Source organism: Theropithecus gelada, chromosome 7b (assembly GCF_003255815.1).
Source record: "Theropithecus gelada isolate Dixy chromosome 7b, Tgel_1.0, whole genome shotgun sequence".
NCBI lineage: Eukaryota > Metazoa > Chordata > Mammalia > Primates > Cercopithecidae > Theropithecus > Theropithecus gelada.
Genome location: NC_037675.1, coordinates 77,010,994 through 77,030,643, shown reverse-complemented (window position 1 = coordinate 77,030,643; position 19,650 = coordinate 77,010,994). Strand labels below are relative to the sequence as shown.

General features: G+C 42.7%; 2 protein-coding genes across 4 annotated transcripts in view; one reads left to right on the top strand and one right to left on the bottom strand.

The window, feature by feature from the left end:
- The window catches only part of TTLL5 (tubulin tyrosine ligase like 5), a 292,858-nt gene extending 285,369 nt beyond the window's left edge, over positions 1 to 7,489 (bottom strand). For 2 of the 3 annotated variants that reach the window (XM_025392848.1, XM_025392849.1), the window contains exons 1-2: positions 7,256 to 7,489; positions 5,437 to 5,607 (exon numbers count right to left, since the gene is read on the bottom strand). In XM_025392848.1, coding sequence (XP_025248633.1) covers positions 5,437 to 5,510 — 74 coding nt within the window. In that variant the 5' untranslated portion in view covers positions 5,511 to 5,607; positions 7,256 to 7,489. The remainder of the gene's footprint in view (positions 1 to 5,436; positions 5,608 to 7,255) is intronic. The other variant, XM_025392850.1, reaches the window with a different exon arrangement.
- Positions 7,442 to 17,717, top strand: ERG28 (ergosterol biosynthesis 28 homolog). Its single transcript, XM_025392857.1, has 5 exons — positions 7,442 to 7,860; positions 11,069 to 11,232; positions 13,614 to 13,704; positions 16,711 to 16,829; positions 16,964 to 17,717. The coding sequence occupies exons 2-5, from the start codon at positions 11,100 to 11,102 to the stop codon at positions 17,041 to 17,043; spliced, it is 423 nt and encodes a 140-aa protein (XP_025248642.1). The 5' UTR covers positions 7,442 to 7,860; positions 11,069 to 11,099; the 3' UTR covers positions 17,044 to 17,717.
- The last annotated feature ends 1,933 nt before the right edge of the window (positions 17,718 to 19,650 follow it).

Here is a 19,650-nt window from a genome sequence, read left to right as displayed (position 1 = left end):
AGAAAAAGACTTCTGACTTTATTCTTTTTCCCTATCCTCGGGAAATCTCAGCTTAATTTTAGGCTGATGAATATTTACTCACAGATTAGGAAAATCTTCACCCTCATTAGGGCAGGGAGGTAGGAAGAGAAATAAAATTTAATGAACTGAGTCCCTACTATGTGCCAGGATTTAAACTAAGAGCTTCACATGTCACTTAATCCCCTTGCCCATACTATGAACTGAAGAAAAACTGTCTCAAGGTTAAGTAACCTGCCTAAGGTCATACAGCTGGTTAAGTAAGGGATGAGGTATTTGAACCCAATATCTGTATTCTTTCTACTATTTGCTTCCCTAATCACATTTCAGCAAAGTTCTATATATTGGATACCTTGAATTCAATTATTTGGGAACTTAAACTGATCAATTCCTTAAATGCAATCCAGTTGGCCAAGATTCACTCGACCCTTAAAAACTTACATAACCACATCCCTTAATAAAGGACATACCACAAATCTCAGGGCCAAGTCAGCCCCTCCCAATCCAACTTTAAAAAGATCCACACTCGGGCTGGACACGGTGGCTCACGCCTATAATCCCAGCACTTTGGGAGGCCGAGGCAGGCAGATCGTGAGGTCAAGAAATCGAGACCATCCTGGCCAACATGGTGAAACCCCATCTCTAATAAAAATACAAAAATTAGCTGGGTGTGGTGGCATGTGACTGTAGTCCCAGCTACTCAGGGGGCTGAGGCAGGAGAATCAGTTGAACCCGAGAGGTGGAGGTTGCAGTGAGCCGAGATCGCGCCACTGCACTCCAACCTGCCAACAGAGCAAGATTCCATCTCAATTTAAAAAAAAAAAAAAAAAGATAAAAAGATTCACACCCTGAATGCACAGTTTGTCAGGTGCCCAATCTTAGGAGTGAGGCAGTCTTTAGACTTGGGACAAGCTGCCAACTGCTTTCTAGTGAAGAAAGCAAAGAACAGCATACCTAGTTCATTCCCCGTTTTCTAGAAATGGCATGTGGATGCTTATTGTTCTTGTTCTTTGACTTGCTGACAGTACCCACTTGTGAGAAACGGTGTTGATAGGGTACCTTTTTTAGCAAGAAGGATTTTTTTCGTGGCTTGCTTGCTTCTTCATCGTTAACACCTGTAAAATGTGGGCATGAAGCCAGGCGATTCCTATGATCTCTTCCAACCTTCATTTTTCCACTACATTTCTAAATCAGCAAGTAGAGAAAAAAAACAGGCAGCCTAAACTACAAAGTCTCAGACAGGAACTCTGGAAACTATCCAAAGTTCTCTGTCAATCTAGCACTAGCTACCAACTGGCACCACTATGCCTTAGCATTTACAAACAATGGATTGCTGCTCCAATTTAAAAATGCCTGACAAGGGGAACACAATTAATGGGTACACAGCTGAGAAGAGCCCAGGCCCTAACTGTACTATCTGTGGAAAGCCAGGTCTCTAACAGAGAAATCTTTTCACTTCCAACCTATGGAAAGATAAAAGAGAGAGTAAACAGTAAGGTCAGCTAAAAAAAAAAAAAAAAAAAAAAAACTAAAGCAATATGTGAAATTGTCATAAAAAACATATTCCCACCAAGTGGCGCTAAAAGAAAAAAATTCAGAATGATTAGGAAACTGAAAATTGGGACTTCACATTTTCATTCACATCAGAAACTGGTATATATTAAAATTCACTTTCATAGGCATTAAAAACACAGGATTTGAACAATCACCAAAGCAGATCAGTTTCATGATTCACTTTATTGAAAGCCTAAAAACATTTTGGTTTTCTGGGAATAATTTTATGAGAAATAGACGTCATTCACTCCTGGGACCCAGCCTACATAACTCAAAGATGGAGCTGTAAGCAGCTTTTGCATTCTTGCTTCCAGGCTGTCTTCATACCATTACCCCTATTAGAAATGCCTTCCCCACTTCTGTTTATCTAAGCCCACTCTCCAAGGCCTACTTGAAGTCTCACCACCTTCAGGCAGCCTTCCCCAGCTCCTTCAGCCCATTACAATACCTCCTTCTCTGAACTCCTATAGCACCCACTTTATAATTGATTGTTAATGATCCTTTTAACTGCCTTTTACAATAGCAATTAAAGTTGACATTTTTTCAGTTACCAAAGAAATCTTACATCACGTTCTTATATGAAAGTTTCTATATCTATATACAGAGTTGTATTTGGGATCCCCAAGCAAAATACAGAAAAATAGCCTCTTTACATTTTCTATTTGAAATACCATGCAAAACAAGGACTGCCTGGACAGTTTCTATTCCTGAAGTCCAGGATTGCAAGGAATTAATATTTTCACACAGCCTAGGGATCTGAGTAGATCTAACAGATGTCCATGGATATACATCTTTGGATCAAGTCAACATCTTCAGATGACTTACGGCCTTCAAACTTCTAAACCAACTTTTAAAATGTAAGCCTACTGCTTCAGGTGTGAACAAGATTGATTTAAGCTTCCTAATGTAAAAAATAAGTGTCTGATAGACAAGACATAAGCTGATAAAACAAGATTAACTGTTAAAAATTAACAGTAGAAGTCTGAAAGGAAGAAGTGGTCCATAAATTTGGATGGGAGAAGCGGGAAAATTATACCTTTATTTTCACTAAGTTTTACTAGAAATTCAGTATTTCTTAATTATGAATATAGGCAATGAACCATGGTAATATTAGCATTATCTGTGCCTTTGACGTCATCTAAAATTACAGGGTTTTTTTTGTTTTGTTTTGTTTTGTTTGAGACGGAATCTCACTCTGTCGTCCAGGCTGGAGCACAGTGGCACGATCTTGGCTCACTGCAACCTCTGCCTCCCAGGTTCAAGCGATTATCCTGCCTCAGCCTCCCAATTAGCTGGGATTACAGCCCCTCGCAACCACACCCGGCTAATTTTTGTATTTTAGTAGAGACAGGGTTTCACCATATTGGCTAGGCTGGTCTTGAACTCCTGACTACAAGTGATCTGCCCACCTCGGCCTCCCAAAGTGCTGGGATTACAGGTGTGAGCCACTGCGCCTGGCCAATTACAGGTATTTTTATACCTTATTACAGGTGTTGTAGATATCTCAAAATATTACATTTGTCATTACTTCTAAGTTATAATAGTTTAAGACTCACCCCTAGATCACATGTGATCGTGGTCTTTCTATCATGATGAGGCTGGACAACAATGGACAACTCTCCTCCTAATAATCATTCAGTCACTAAATGATGACACCTCATACTGGTGGCCCAGACATCTATGCTGCTTCCCAGTACCCCCCATCTACAATTGTTAATCAAAGACCACCCTCCCAGTGTACTGATCTTACACAAACTGAACAAAAACAGTCTTCATGTTGTTGTCTTTAGAACACAAAATTTAACTTTCCCAGATTTTAAATGATCTTATTTAATGTATTAGTAAAACAGCACATATTACTATGTTACAAATGTGTTTTAATAACTGCATTTGAATGTAATTAGTACTCTTTGTAATGATATATCTTTTATTTTAAGCCTTAAAAATACTATTCTGGTAAGGAATCCATGTCATAAAAAAGTTGACAACTCTGATCTAAGGTAACGTAAAGTATAAAGCCTTCATTTATTCCTTCATTTTATTATTCAGTCAGCAAGAATTTACTAAGTACCTACTATAATATTAGGTCAAACTACCTGCAATCATCAGTATTTGACTGTTTCTGACCAACCAAAATGGCAGTTTCATATAGTTCAATCTAACATTTGTCAGGCCCAATCTGTAAGCCCACTAATAAGAGAGACAGTAATGGAGCAAAAGAGCAACCTTTAAAGAGGGGAAAGACTGATACTTGCAGCAGAAGTTAAAAGTTTTATGAAATGGGTAAGAGGCAGCACACTGAAAGCAAAGTCAGAAAAAGACAAAGTAACCAGAGGGAATTATCCCTTTAATTATCCTGAACAAGAATGACCCAAATATACTTTCAAATCTCTATTCGTTTCTATGACCTAACACTGATAAGAAATGTTTCCTCAAAGCTTTCTTAATGCTTCAACAATTTTCTTCAAATTACAATAACAAGTAATCTTCTATCTTATAAGAAGCCCACCATAAATTCAATATTAAAACCAGTAAGAATGATGCCTTACATTTGTATGGCACTTACAAAGTAATTTCACATACATTATTCTATTTGAGTCTAACCAGATCCCTACAAAATAGTCTGGGAGATATTATCTCTATTTTTCAGGTTACACAGTACACACATATCTAAAAGGACTCAGGGAGAATCTTAAAAATGAATTTTACCTTTAAACCAGATTCTTTCTTTACTCTGTGTCAAGTAATAATTAAAGGAGGCAAAAGAGTAAAGTGATCAAAATCCAGAAAAGCTAAGTCCAAATCTCAATGCATCACTTACGCTTGATGCATCACTGAGGAAATTTCCTGATTAAAAAAAGTGAAAAAAAAAGTGAAAAAAATTTCCTGAGTTTAAAAAAGTGTAAATAATAACACCTTCAGATTTAAAAATATGTAAGATATAGATAAGATAAAGCCTTTATCATCATCTGTAATAGCTATATTTATCATTATCATTCTTTTTTTTTTGAGATGGAGGTTCGCTCTTGTCAGCCGGGCTGAAATGCAGTGGTACAATCTCAGCTCACTGCAACCTCCACCTCCTGGGTTCAAGCCATTCTCCTGCCTCAGCCTCCCGAGTAGCTGAGATTACAGACACCCACCACCACACCCAGCTAATTTTTGTTTTTTTAGTAGAGATGGGGTTTCACCATGTTGGCCAGGATGGTCTTGAACTCCTGACCTCAGGTGATCCACTCACCTAGGCTACCCAAAGTACTGGAATTATAGGCGTAAGCCAACACGCCTGGCTATTATCATGCATTCTTATTGTGATGATCCATTAATCATGAAACTGGACTCTTAACTAAAAGAACTCAGGAAAGCAATGTGGTTCAATTGATGCAGCACAGGCCATAGAACTCTAACATCCTGTCTCAGAGTTACTATGGTAAGTTACCTGACCTCTCTATATTACCACCATTTTATCATTGTAAAGGCTTTTGAGAAAATTAGCAAACGTAACTAGTGTCACAGAGTTTGGACATGCTTTTCTTCAATACTGAAACATTTCAAAATCTTCTATGTTGGGAGCTCTGAGCAAGAGTTCATTCACCAAGAGCTACTACCTGCATTTCATAACATTTAGAGCTGATGTTCGCTTATGAGCCCAGAAAGAGAGCCTTATCTCATTTCTCATAGCTGATTGGGACTGAATAATAAGACCTTAAATGACATTATGGATAGAAGCTAAAACTGGAGTTAGATAATCCCCAAGGAATGACACTAGATAAAAGAGTATATAGGTAAAAGAGAAGAGTATATAAGAGTATACAAGTAAAAGAGTATAAAGCACAGGTCAAAAGCAGGCTTGCTATTACTTACTCTTGACTTATGACCTCCTCATCCTCTGAGGATGATGCTGTTTCCTCCAGGTCCCGGGCCATCACGACTGGCATTTCCTTTAGGGTTTGTCATGCAGTCAGCAGACGGGGGCCTCAGAGACCTTTCCTAGCGGATTCACTGGATCAAGCCTAATTTGGATGGCACAAATTCCTGCAAGAAATCAACTTGATCAGATCAACTGACCTGAAACACAATGCAGTTGTCTATTTATTGGTTATTGCTGGTAATCTAAGTAATGAGAATGACTATATTCCTCAATAGTGCTCAACCTCTAGAAGTTTATCTTCCATAACAGTGCCTCGATATGCCACAAAAGTCAAGATTTTTTCCAAACATACTGTCTGTGCTCTATATATTTGAAGAGCTGTTACTAAGTTTGAGTTTCTCATTATTTACTAAATCGAATATGCACCAAAAGGATAGACTCTTCACTTTCAGGGCAGTCTGAGGCAGGTGACTGATTCCCTAAAACATATATTCCTTGCTCGACAAACCTGGCCTGGGTTAAAAATAAATAAATAAAAACTCAAGGTTTAAGACCCTTGCAGGTCGGGCAGGGTGGCTCACACCTGTAATCCCAGCACTTTGGGAGGCCAAGGCGGGCGGATCACCTCAGGTTGGGAGTTCGAGACCGGCCTGACCAACATGGAGAAACCCCATCTTTACTAAAAAATAAAAAAAATAAAAAAATAAAAAAAAATTAGCCGGGTATGTTGGCTCATTCCTGTAATCCCAGATACTCGGGAGGCTTAGGCAGGAGAATCGCTTGAACCTGGGAGGCGGAGGTTGCAGTGAGCCAAGATCGCACCATTGCACTCCAGCCTGGGCAACAAGAGCGAAAACTCCGTCTCAAAAAAAAAAAAAAAAAAACCTTGAAAATATTTATTTAGACTCTATGACAAGCACTCTGACAAGATGCCATCATGCTTCCCGTAAAATAAATTCAACAATGAACCGAAAGATGAATATATTCTCTTGAATCAAAGGTCCATATAAATAGTTGGGGGGGAGGGGGGAATGCCCTTCCACTCTTAAAAATTATTCTTCCTTACTAAAAATCACAAACTTTGATATGACTCTCAAATAGACAATAAAATTGGAAAATTTCCAACACTGCATTTCTAACTTAAAATATTTTTTCCAAAGTAAAAAAGTACATGGTCGTTTTGTGTGTCAGAAGAAGAAATAGGAACTACAAATAAAGAAAAGGAATATGTTTAAATGACCATAATCCCATTACTCAGCGATAATTACTTGCTGTCAATCCTTCTTAACTTTTCCATACATTCATAAATACGATGAGACTGTAAATCAGACACAAAACAAAAAACCGACCCCGATAATGATTTTCGGCGCAATGGGCAATGTCTAATGACTTCAATGGCTTTCTTCAGGGGATTCTCAAGGGGGATTTCTTGATCTTTCCCAAAATGTTGGGAAGTCCTTTAAGTTTAAACAAAACCTCTAAACGGGAAGGGATGCCAACCTTTCCTAGGCTGCCTGCAGAGCGGGGAGAAACAGGTCGATCGGAAGATTAAAGACATTCGCCTAAGAACACTCCTCGCCCTAAAGGAATCTGCTTCTCAGCCCCAACCCCAGCTCACCCCAATTCCACGGAGGTCCGCAGATGCTCCCCCCGGAAAGGACAGGACGACTCCGCTGCCGCGAATCAACGCGGCGCGCCCGGAAGCCAACAGCTACTCCCCGGCTCTGAGCGGGAAGTGCGGCGGCCAGCTGCAGCCTGGACCCGGGAACGCTCCTCCCTAGGGTAGGGATGCGCGCTGGCGCAGGCTTTTACCTGTCTCATCTTCCCATGGTTCGGGGCGAGTAGGCGTGGACCGCGCTCTGCGCCTACCTCCCTCTTCCTTCCCCAGCAAGGCTCAGGGCAGCCGCCGACTGCGCTTCCCCGGTTACTACAACAACCAACAAGCAACCGCCCGCTGGGAGCCACTGCGCAGGCGCTGATAACGCTCAGTTGCGGACGCGGGCGAATGTCGTCACCGCCGCGCAGCGCGGGCGCAGAGCCCTGCCCTCAGCAGAAAGTCTTATTATTATTTTTTTTTCCGCTGTTTTTTTCTCCGCCCCTAAGAGGTTGACTCCAAACCCGGAGTTCCGCTAGGTCTAACAGGAGGGTTTACGGCGTGAGCGGCGTACCTGGGGAGAGGGTCAGGCAGCGGCAACCGCTGATTGGCAGTAAAGGGGTTCACTCCCCATCTCCTGCTCGGGCAAAACCGGGACAGCCAATCAGAGAGAGGACTAAAGGAAACGACCCAATCCTGGAGCAGGGCTGAGGGAGGGGGTGGGGACAAATGGCTCAGGTGGACTCCGGGCTGGAGCTGTCCTGGGGGAGCTTGTTTGCGGCGGCTGCTGCTGCCACTGCTGTGCTGGGGGTCCGGTCGCCAGGTAAGGAGAATATGGGGGAGAAGAGGGATGTAGGTGTCTGTGTTGCTTCTGATTGAGAGGATCGGAGAATCTGGAAAAATAGAGGTGAGATAGAAGGAAGATACCTGGAAGGCAACCTTTTGGGGGGAAAAGGGTTCGAGAGGCGATGACAAGGGGGAGCTAGGAAGATGGAGAAGGCTGGTGAATTCAAGGAAAGAAGGAATGGATGAGCGAATGAGCAGCCACTATAAGCCTAGCACTGTACAAAGAGCCTTCACTTTCTCTCATATGATTCTTACAATAACCCTTCGGGTTGATATTTCTATCTCCATTTTGCAGATGAGGAAACCGAGACTGAAAAGTGTAAATGACTTGCCCAGGGTCACACAGCTACTAAGTGGTAGGGCCAAGATAAGAATCCCTCTCTCCTGATTAAGTTTTAACAGCACACCTATGCTGGGCTGGGCTGGGTTGGGCTTGGCTGGGCTGGGCCAGGGCCAGGACAAAATTTGGAAATAGATGTTATATACACTCTAGGAGGCCCTAAAGCTTTAGGGAAATTAGGTTGAGAAATTGGCAGAGCAATTCAGAAGTACTCAGGTTCTGTCCTCATCAGCTATCTGTTGGGATTTCTAAGAGCTTCTGTGAAATGGAAGGCGTACTTGTGCAGAAAAGTGGAGAGGTGCATTCATGCAGCTTTTCTAAACCCCGGAGGAGTCTCCTCTTGAGAGAGGGTGAGAAAATAAAGAGGATAGGTGGATCTTGGCCCAAGTGATAATGGCCTATGATATCCAGTAGACCCTCAGTCTCTGACAGAGACCGCCTTTGTGATCAGCTCTCCCTGAAAGGTTCATCAATTCACCCTTCCTTCTCTAGATCTCTTTATTGCTTTTTTTTTTTGGGGGGGGGGGGGTGTTTCACACTGTCTTGGACCATTGATGACTTTAATATCTATCTCACTGGGTAGCATAGAACAATACCGAAATTTATATTGCCAAAGTAACAAAGAAAGCCTGTTAGTTTATTACCACTTCAGGCCCAAGAGGTTAACCTGACAAGAGATAAACCATGGACTGAGAAAATAGTGATGAGGATGGGAAAAAGTCATTCCATTATTAGATTATTTATCTATTTTGGTTTTATTTAAATCAGACTAACTGAAATTACTACTCAACAAGAGTTGATCTAAGCCTTAAAAAAATAAAAGTCTGGGTGCTGTAGCTCACACCTGTAATCCCAGCACTTTGGGAGGCGAGGCCAAGGTGAGTGGATCACTTGAGCCCAAGTGGAGAGGTTGAGGTGGGAAGATCACTTAAGCCTTTGATTTCGAGGCTGCAATGAGCCATGACCACGCCACTGCACTCCAGCCTGTGTGATAGAGCAAGACCCTGTCTCAAAATAATAATAATAATAATAAATTAAAAAATAAAAAGTATGTAATCTAATTGTATTTTCTATACAACTTGAAGACAGAAGAGGATATGGTATGCTTTTCTTAATCAAAAAATGGGAACTTCATTAAAGTAGTCTCAAACAGTGAGGTAGCACTGTTGGTAGCAGCAGTCCAACAGACCATGATTCTTATCTCAGCTCTGCTGACTTTGCTGTGTGACCTTAAGAAACTTGTTTAACCTCTCCGTTCCAACCCTCATCTGTAAGATGGAAATATTAATAGTGCCTGCCTACCTCATTGTGAAGATTAAATGGTAATATGTGTTAGGTGCTTGGCACAGTTCATGGTGTAAGTGAACTGTGACCTAGTATTATCTTGCAGCCCAACACCAAGATTGCTGTTTCCTTCACTATATAATTTTCTTACTAGTCCTAAAGTCACACGTTAACTTAAACAGGCACAATTTATAAATTTGGAAAAAGAAAAGAGGCTTTATCTCTTGCAAAGGGTTACAGCCACCCAACAGGGAAGAGTGCCTCCCACTAAGATCAGAGACAGGTGCTTTGAAGGAGAAGGGTTTGGGGTAGAGCTTTATGCTGAACAGGTTGGCTAAACATACATGTTCAACAGCTTACAGGAGGAACTATGAATATTCCTGAAGGTGGTCCTGACATGTGCATATTGAACAATCATGTGTAACCACATATGACCCCTGTTCACTTTGGAGTAGAGACCTAACATTTAAGTCTATCACGCCTAGGCTCTATGCGTCAAAAAGTCTTTTCAGGACACCAAGACACTCAAGTGTGTGATCTTGCTAAACTGGCCAGGAGCAGTCCATGGTTGGTGGTCTTATCTGGAGAAAGTTACTAAAATCAGTCTCTTGTCCAATCAAAGGTGTAGTTATAGCTGGTGGAATAGGGGTCATGTAGTCAGCCTCTGTGAGCTGGATGAGCTGTAATTGTTTTAATATTGCTTATCTCAAGCCAGTGCTTGTCTAGCTGCTGGAGAAAAAAAAACCTTGTGGCAGAATATAAGTTTTATTCTTTAAATGTGGAGTGTGTGACTTAACCCTTGCCTGGCATGGCCTTAGGTCTTGTTTATAATTTGGTACCTTATTGCACAAAGAACTGTTCTGTCATTCTTATGATCTCTATTTTAACTTTAATGCTGGTAAGTTGCTGTCTCTAAACCTGAAAAAGGAAGGGATATAGCAGGGCATGTGAGACCTCCCATCTTGTCATGGCCAGGGGCTCAGTTTTAGGATTTTTCTGGGGTCCCCTAGGCCAAGAGGGCCTCTGTTCAGTCCATGGTGGGCTTAGGATTTTATTTTGAGTTGACACACAGCAGTTTATTTTTAACTTTTAGATTGTTCTTCTAGTTTATGGAGCATGGTATACCTGAGAACCAGAGTCCAGAAAACCTAGGGATGTAAATAGTGACCTCACACCGTAAGTCCCACTCAAATGTATAAAGTTCCATAGGCTTGGAAAAATCTGTCATCAATAGCCTGGCAGGTGTCTGTGAGTATAGTTATAATCACCTTTGAGCTACTTGCATTACAAAGGAATGGCATGAAAATGTGAAGGTATAGAAGTAAAGATAGAGGACTGATTCCAACCCAGAAAAAGGAGCTCTGATTTAGGGTAATATTTTGCAGAAATTGCTTAGACAAAGACAAGTACTGTGCCACTTATTGCAAAGTATACTGTTCATTCACCACTATTAGTGTGACTAAATATCTTTTTTTGGCCTGCTTCATTCTTCCTCCCTTCCTGCTTATGGTTAACATAGACTGGCCCTCATTGTCTCATGTCCTCTGCCTTTGTTTCCAAGGCAAAAAGCCCTCCCACATTTGAGGGGAGTCATGAGCCGTTTCCTGAATGTGTTAAGAAGTTGGCTGGTTATGGTGTCCATCATAGCCATGGGGAACACGCTGCAGAGCTTCCGAGACCACACCTTTCTCTATGAAAAGCTGTACACTGGCAAGCCAAACCTTGGTAAGAAATCAAAGAATTTCTGCATCCTTTGTAGGACTGGCCCTATGCTCTGGTTCCCAAACCAGGCTGTACATCAGAATAACCTAGCAAACTTCAACAAACACAGGTACCCATTTCCCTCACCAAACCTATTTATTGAACCTGGGTGGAGCTCAGGAATCCAGTTGCTAAAAAACTTCCCAGACAATTGTGATGCTGCCTTAGCTAGCCTTTGGCAGCCACTGGAGTAATAGACTTTCTGGTGAGCACTTGACCCTTTTTCCCCCAAGCTTCTCTGCATACTTTTCGTTCATTTTACACTACCCTGGGCAATTCGTGTATTTAAAAAAAAAAAAAGAAAAGAAAGCATTATAAGGGCAAGTGAGGAAATAGACTTACTTAGTGACTCTGTGATGCCTCACTAGAAAGCCATAAAGAAGCTTTACATATATCTCAAAGCCCTCTTCAGAATCAAGTTAGGGTTTACATGACTCATATTCCATGTTACACATGGAGAGTTATTAATTCAAGGTCTTCCCATGACATAGTCCCTGAGAAAATATTTAAAATCCCTTCCAGTTGGTCTCCCAAAATGAAACTTAAGAAGGCCCATGGCAGCCTTTCCTGGCTTCCTGAGCCTCTCTGCTGAGAGTGTTTGTCCATTTCAGCTTGCACTTCATCACGCTGGTGTGTGGGGTAGTTTAAGCTGCAGCACTGTTTCACAGCAGATGACAATTCTGTGTCACATTTATAGCTAACCCAGATTCAGGCTCTGACCTAGCTCGTTTTTCTGCAGTGTCTGAGTATAAAATGAAATTAAGTAGGCTAAGGCTCATTTTAAGCAAAGCTCAAATATAATGAGAGTAAAGAACCTGGGAAAGTGAGCAGAATAATTCCATCTTTTCACCTTCAAAAGCTGCCCTCAGGTGGTCATGGAACCCTATATAGATTCACAGATTTTTAGAGGTCATCTGGTCTAGCCCTTTGAGTTTAAAGTTGAGGCAAAGAAGTCCAGAGGTCATGTGACTTAAGGGCATATAGCTGAGCAGAACTCTGTGTCTGTGTGTGTGTGTGTGTGTGTGTGTGTGTATGTGTGTGTGTGTTCAGCCAGCACAGAAGTTGAAGCCGCCATCTCCCTTGTGATCTAGGGGCCTTCATGGTACTCTTCTGAACGTGGCAGTGCTCTAAAGTGTCCCACAGAATTTCACCTCATACCTAATCGGGTTAGGGCTGGTTGAGTACTCTTAACTAGAGAAAAGTCCTCAGTCTTCTCATAAGAAAAGCTGTCAAATTGGTTTATATAGAAGGTAGCTATCCAGGGCGAATGCTAGATATTTGGTTGGCATACGGAATCTTTTCTCACTACCATCTGATGGTCTGCAGTATTCTGAATTTGGGAGAGCGGTCTGGTTTTCCAAAGGCTGGAAAACTCCTTAAAGCCCAAGTAAACATTAGTAGACTTTTCAGTTGTCAATTTTGTCCCTTAAAAGTTATCTTATTCAGCAGGCAGTAGACCAGCAAAGGAAGTATCTTCCACTGTTTTGGCATCCCTGAGCCACTGGATGCCTTAGCTCAATGGTTTTGCATTGAAATCATCCAAGCGGGGAGTTTCTAGAAAATACTTATGCCTGGGGCCCTCCTCCAGAGAATACATATAGTTGGTCTGGTACCCAGGCCTTGTAATTTTATAAAACCGCCTCAGTTGACTGTAATAAATGTCCAGAGTCAAGAAGAACCACTGTTATGGTGGAATATGACCCATACTTTCAGGGCAAGATACTTAATACAGCAATGTCAGAACAAAGCTACCAAGAGCAGGGTGCCCCCAGCAAGCAACAAAGAAACAGTGCTTTGTCCCACTGCCATGCATACAGGAAACCAGCCTGGTATTGGTTCATCCAACAACATAGATCTGGATGCAGGAAGAGACCCAAGCACTCACATATGTTAAAGACCATATGTGGGCATCTAAATTGGTCCCCAGTATCTCTGAGTTCTCTCCCGGATCAGCCTTGAAAGTCTACTGGCCTCCTGGGCATCTTGTATTTCCAGATCAGTCTCTACAACATTCCCCAAAACCTGTCCTGATGCAGACTGTCTTGGCTTTCAGGACAGAAGGGGTAAATTACTATATCTAGGAGTTATTTGCCTAACTGGGCTTTTTGTGGGTTTTCACTCTTGGAACTTGCCTTCCAACTGTAGACATTCGAAGAGAATCTGAGAAGTTCTCATTCTGGAATTCCTTCTAGTTCCCATGTTGCCACCAGGACCTCCATCCTGCCAGCCACAGAGAGGTCAGGTCCAGCTCCCTACCTCCCATGAACCACCAGTGAAATAGGAGGAGTTTGGAAGGAACCCCAAACCTCCCCTTCTCAACACTCTTGCTTTTTTCTGCTACACAGTGAATGGCCTCCAAGCTCGGACCTTTGGGATCTGGACGCTGCTCTCATCAGTGATTCGCTGCCTCTGTGCCATTGACATTCACAACAAGACGTATGTAAGGGAAGGAAGAGCTTTAGCATCCTTTTGTTGGAAATCAGATGTGAGGCATACCTGTTACTTTGAGTAATGGGAACTGTTAATCATTTTAATGCATTAGCTTAGAATGTGGATAACAAAATACTCATAGGTTACATTCTCTCCAAGCCTAGAAAACATGATAGACCTAACAGGTCTTCATTAAAGTCTGAAAATTCTCTGGAACTGACATAGCAAACTGGCAGGCCATTATCCAGTGGCCTGCATCGTGCCCCTCCACTTCTTTACGAAAGAATCAGCCTTTCTTCTACTGAAGAAGTAGAGTGGTGTGCTCTTTTTAGAGTAGCCACCCACACTTACCTTTCTCACATTCCTCCTTAAGAAGCAGAAATGAACAGAAATCACGATCCATGAAAAAAGAGGAACCCACAAGTAAACCGTTGTATGTGTATGCAGCATCAGCAGGTAAGAGTGAAAGAGAAGCTAGGGCTCCTGAATTCTACCTGTCTTGGGTACTCAAACAGACCAGGGTGGAACAATTGCAGGCAATCAGAAACCGTAACCGGCTCTGGCCACTGGAGGGGGCTCGAGCTTTCTTCCCAGCAAGAGTCATCATCACAATCTAGGTGGAAACAGTTTGTTCAGGTCACCAAGGGAGGCTATCAGAATGCCAGCTTCACATTAAGATGTTTTTCTGTCTTATCCAGGCTCTTGGCATCTGGGGAAAACAGGGGGTGGTAATATTTATTGACCTCCTCTTATTATGCCAAGCTTTTATCTACATGATCTTGATTAAGTCTCTTCTTAGCAGCCCTGGAGGTCATGATTTTAATTCCTGATTTTGCACATCTAAATATTAGAGATCCAATTAGTTTAAAGAAAGACTGATTTACGTGAGATTTGAAGCAAGGCTATTAGCCCTTTGATCTCTTCAACCTTATTATTTTTTTTTTTCCAAACTTGAAACTACAGTTTACTTGTCCTAGACTGACACATACTTTTGGAAGCAGTGTGTTTAGTTCTGGCTGCAGTTTTGTTGGTAACTAGCTTTGCAGTAGCAAGTCCATTATTCACCTTGCTTTCACCTTGGCCTCTTCATCCATAAAATGAGAATAGATATCTGTTCTACCTCTCAGGGTGACTAAGAGGAAGGGAGGATTGAATAATCATTTTAAAGACCTGTACCATGATGAAGAATTGCTGATGAGTATAAGGGATATCTCTTTTGCTTGTTGTGCTTTTGAAGTGAGCAAAGACAACCCAGACCTATCTTTTTTTTTTTTTTTTTTTTTTTTTTGAGACAGAGTCTTGCTCTGTCAGCCAAGCTGGAGTACAGTGGCACAATCTCAGCTCCTTGCAGCCTCCACCTCCTGAGTTCAAGCCATTCTTCTGCCTCAGGCTCCCCAATAGCTGGGATTACAGGCACGCACCTCCACGCCCAGCTAATTTTTGTATATTTAGTAGAGACAGGGTCTCACCATGTTGGCCAGGCTGATCTCGAACTCCTGACCTCGTGATCTGCCTACCTCGGCTCCCAAAGTGCTGGGATTACAGGCTTGAGCCACCATGCCTGGCCTAACCCTGACTCATCTTTATCTCAGTTACCATTTACTTTCCCCTCTGCCCACACAGGACAGTTGCAAATGCTGACTCCTGTTTCCAGCCCTTTCTAGCCTAGGACTTTGATCCATTCACTTCTGATATGCATTCTGATCCTATTCCCTCCCTAACTGGAGACTGAAAGTCAACACACATACATACCTGTTTCCAAATGGGCCAGGCATGGTGGCTCCCACCTGTAATCCCAGCACTTTGGGAGGCCAAGGCGGGCAGATCAATCATTTGAGGCCGGGAGTTCGAGACCAGCCTGGCCAACATGGCGAAACCCCATCTCTACTAAAAATACAAAAATTAGCTGGGCGTGGTGGCATGCACCTGTAGTCCCAACTACTCTGGGAGGCTGAGGCAGGAGAATTGCTTGAACCCAAGAGGCGGAGGTTGCAGTGAGCCGAGATTGTGTCACTGCACTCCAACCTGAGAGACAGAGCAAGAGTCTGCCTCAAAAAAAAAAAAAAAAAAAAAGTATAAAAACATGCACAGGAGAGATATGAATCAAATGTAAGATGCCAGTTACTTGTAGGGATGAGGGAGAACAGGCTCAGAGCAGGATAAGGATACACAGGATGCTTTAACTCTACTCTGTAAGTTTGTATTTCTTAGAAAAGAGTCTCTGAAACAAAGTCTCAAGAGGTTAAGATCTGAGGGAGCTGGGTGTTGGTTGCATTGGTGTTCATTACAGTGTTCGGTAAATTTTTTGTATGTTTGAAGTATTTCATAATTTTAAAAAATTTTATACCTAAAAAAAAGATGTCAGCAACCAAAGTGGTCAGTCACCTAGTAGCCTGTCTCTTCTCTACCTTATAGTCAAAGCTGAAAAACAAGTTCTCTTCCCATGAGGTTGTCACCATGTCCTCAATGTGACTGCTTTTCTAGGCTAAAACACAAAGTAACCAACGTATATTTCAAGAGCATCTAAAAGCCGCAGAGGTGTCCTTGCTCCTTACTCGCCATGAGGCCATTCATTCTGTGGCATCCATCATATAAACACCAACAAGTGCGTGGCCAGATGCCTGCCAGATGGGATTAGACTGCAGAGTCAACCAATTTGGATAAATAGAATATGTAAGCGTGCTGGATCCAAAGTTGTCTACACTGCCTGGGATTGTCATAATTCAGGCTCTGCTTTACTATAGTTGAGTTCACCACTTTGCTGAGACTTGGACATTCATTCTGGGTGCCCGAACCATTCTCCTCTCAGTTTAGCAGTTGAAACCTTCAGTTTTGCCCTAGATGAGAATGTTGGTGTGATCAAATAACCAGGTCTTCCTCAGGAACAAGTGTCCTTTCTTTTAAGCCTGAATCACATCCTGGGTTCTTATTTGTATGTATCAAGTCTGATAATTTTCCTCTGTTCTGAACAAACAGTAACTTTGGTTCCCATTTCTGTCTGCTTCCTTGTAGGCTCTATCACATCACACTCTGGACCTTCCTCCTCGCCCTGGGGCATTTCCTCTCTGAGTTGTTTGTCTATGGAACTGCAGCTCCCACAATTGGTGTCCTGGCGCCTCTGATGGTGGCAAGTAAGCATCCAACCACCCTAGACCTCCTATAGGAACTGTCCCAGCTCGAGAGCTAGTACAGAGGGTGGACACAGGAGAGAGGGAAAAAAGGTGCTGTATTTGTGTCAGTCACTAATCTTTCCTCTGTATTTAAGGTTTCTCCATCCTGGGTATGCTAGTCGGGCTCCGGTACCTAGAAGTAGAACCAGTATCCAGACAGAAGAAGAGAAACTGAGGCCAGCATTACCACCTCCGGGACTTTATCGTCTTCCGCCTTGGCCATCTTCTTCCTTCATCATCTCTCCTCTTTAATTTCTTCTTTTCTGTTCCATCGTCAGCCCCTTTATTCACTTTTAGCCTCTTTGTTTTTTTAATTTTTAAAATTTAAAGATATGCATACAGAAAAGTATATAACATGTATGTACAATTTAAAGAATAATTTTAAAGTGAATACTATGTAACTCCATCCAAGTCAAGAAATTGCCAGCTCCTCAGAAACCCACTGTGTCTCCTTCCCCGACCTGCACCCTCTTTCCAGGATTCCCGTTTCCAGCCTTCCCCTTTTTCTCTTTTATTTTCATGCCTTGATTTGACTTGTGTGGTGGGAACACGTGAACTATGAAACTTAAATCTGCTGCCCACCCAGAGCAGCTGTGACCAAGGGCTGCCTCAAGGGGTTGTCCACGCAGGTTGGGCTCCTCTCTGCTGCTGGACCCAAGACTCTGAACCTTCCAAGGGACAGGCAGTTCTTCTAAGAAGGGCTCCCCTGTGTGTGAGCAAGACCATGGCTCTCCCTCTGTCTACAGATGCATGAGGGTTGGAAGAGTCTGGGCTGTTTTTAGACCTTCTGGTCAGCTGTATTTGTGTAACAACTTTTGTAATAAATAGAAAAACCCTCTGCTCTGATCAGTCCTTGTACTTTGACCTCTGCTAAGACAAGAGCACGGCTGCCTTCTCTGAGCCCTAGGAGAATCACAGCTTTATGCCTGATTGAATACACCATAGTGAGTAGGACAGCTCAAGACACAGGTCAGCCTGGCTGCCTCCAGCTCCTTATTGTCATTTGCTCACTCCTCTTGTATTCTTGAAGTCAAATCTTTTTTCGCACCTTCAAGATTCTACGTTCACAACTAAACACTAAGTGCCCTTTCTTGTTTCCTCCTAAAGAAGAAACAGATTCTTGAGAGAGCAGAGACAAAAAAATAGAACTAGGCAGTGTAGATGAAACAACTGCATGACATGGGAAGAAGACAGCTAAACCCCGAGGAGAATGCACTGGAATGGACAGTTGCTCTTATACCCTACCCAGAGGGCCTCCTCCAGCTGGACCCTCATACGCAGTGTGTGTATCCAAAAGGCCGTCGCTATTTCAGCAAATATTTGTTGAGTACTTCTCCATGCCAGACATTTGGCAAAGAGAAGTGAACGACACAAGCAATGCCCCTCCCCTGTGGGCCTTACATTGTAGTCAAGGTAACAGAATCAATAAGCCAACACGTGAATAAAGAACTTCAAACAGTGATAAGAACTCTGACAAACACAAGGTATTTTGGTCGAGAAGGAATGTGGGGTGGGCATTGGGGAACATAAATTATCATCAGAAAGTCCTCCCTGAGGAGATGGGATTTTTTTGTTTTTTAGAGACGGGGTTTCACTCTGTCACCCAGGCTGGAGTGCAGTGGCACAATCACACCTCACTGCAGCTCAACTTCCTGGACTCAAGTGATCCTCCTGCCTCAGCTTCCCAAGTAGCTGGGACTACAAGTGTGCACCACCACACCCAGCTAATATTTTTGGGGGTGGGAAGAGATGGGGTCTCACTATGTTGCCCAGGCTAAGAGGTGGGATTTGAGCTGAGACTTGAATGCTCAGGAGTCAAATGTCTTCAGATATGGAGCAGGCTGTTAGAGCAGAGGGAGCAGCAACTGGAAGGTAGAAATAGTATTTTTCAAGGAGTAAGATCTATGTAATCACAGTATGGTGAAGAGCTAGGAAGTAAAAGAAAAGGTCAGAAAGGGAGGCAGGGGGCTTGTAAGTGTGTGATAAGAAGCTTGATGTTTACACTTAAATACATTGGGAATTCTCTTATCAGTTAAGGCTCTTTAGGTGAAAGGACAAAACCTACCTTAAACTAGCTTAAACAATAAAGATAACTGGCTCATATAACTGAAAAATTACAAGATTATAAACTTCAGGAAGGGTTTGATCAAGACTAGCTCGATTTCTTCACGATTCTTTCAGCACTACCTATCTGTGCTGGCATCCTCAGGCTAACCTCTTTTATGGTACCAAAGTTAGTTGCAGAAATTCCAGGCCTCATATGCCCAGAACACTGTATCTAGAAAAAATCTCAATAGTAAGAACTATCTTTTCTTTACTTGCCAGCTATATTGTTAGGAGGCAGTAAGAAAAGCAGTGATGACAGTTAACGTTTGAACGCAGATCCACATGAAGACCTCTTATGAAAGGAGTGAATGAAACCATTGGATGATTTAGGTCCTCTGAGCATGCGTCATAGAAATGTGTTTCCCGCCGGGCGCGGTGGCTCAAGCCTGTAATCCCAGCACTTTGGGAGGCCGAGACGGGCGGATCACGAGGTCAGGAGATCAAGACCATCCTGGCTAACACGGTGAAACCCCGTCTCTACTAAAAATACAAAAAACTAGCCGGGCGAGGTGGCGGGCGCTTGTAGTCCCAGCTACTCGGGAGGCTGAGGCAGGAGAATGGCGTAAACCCAGGAGGCGGAGCTTGCAGTGAGCTGAGATCTGGCCACTGCACTCCAGCCTGGGCGACAGAGCGAGACTCCGCCTCAAAAAAAAAAAAAAAAAAAAAAAAAAAAAAA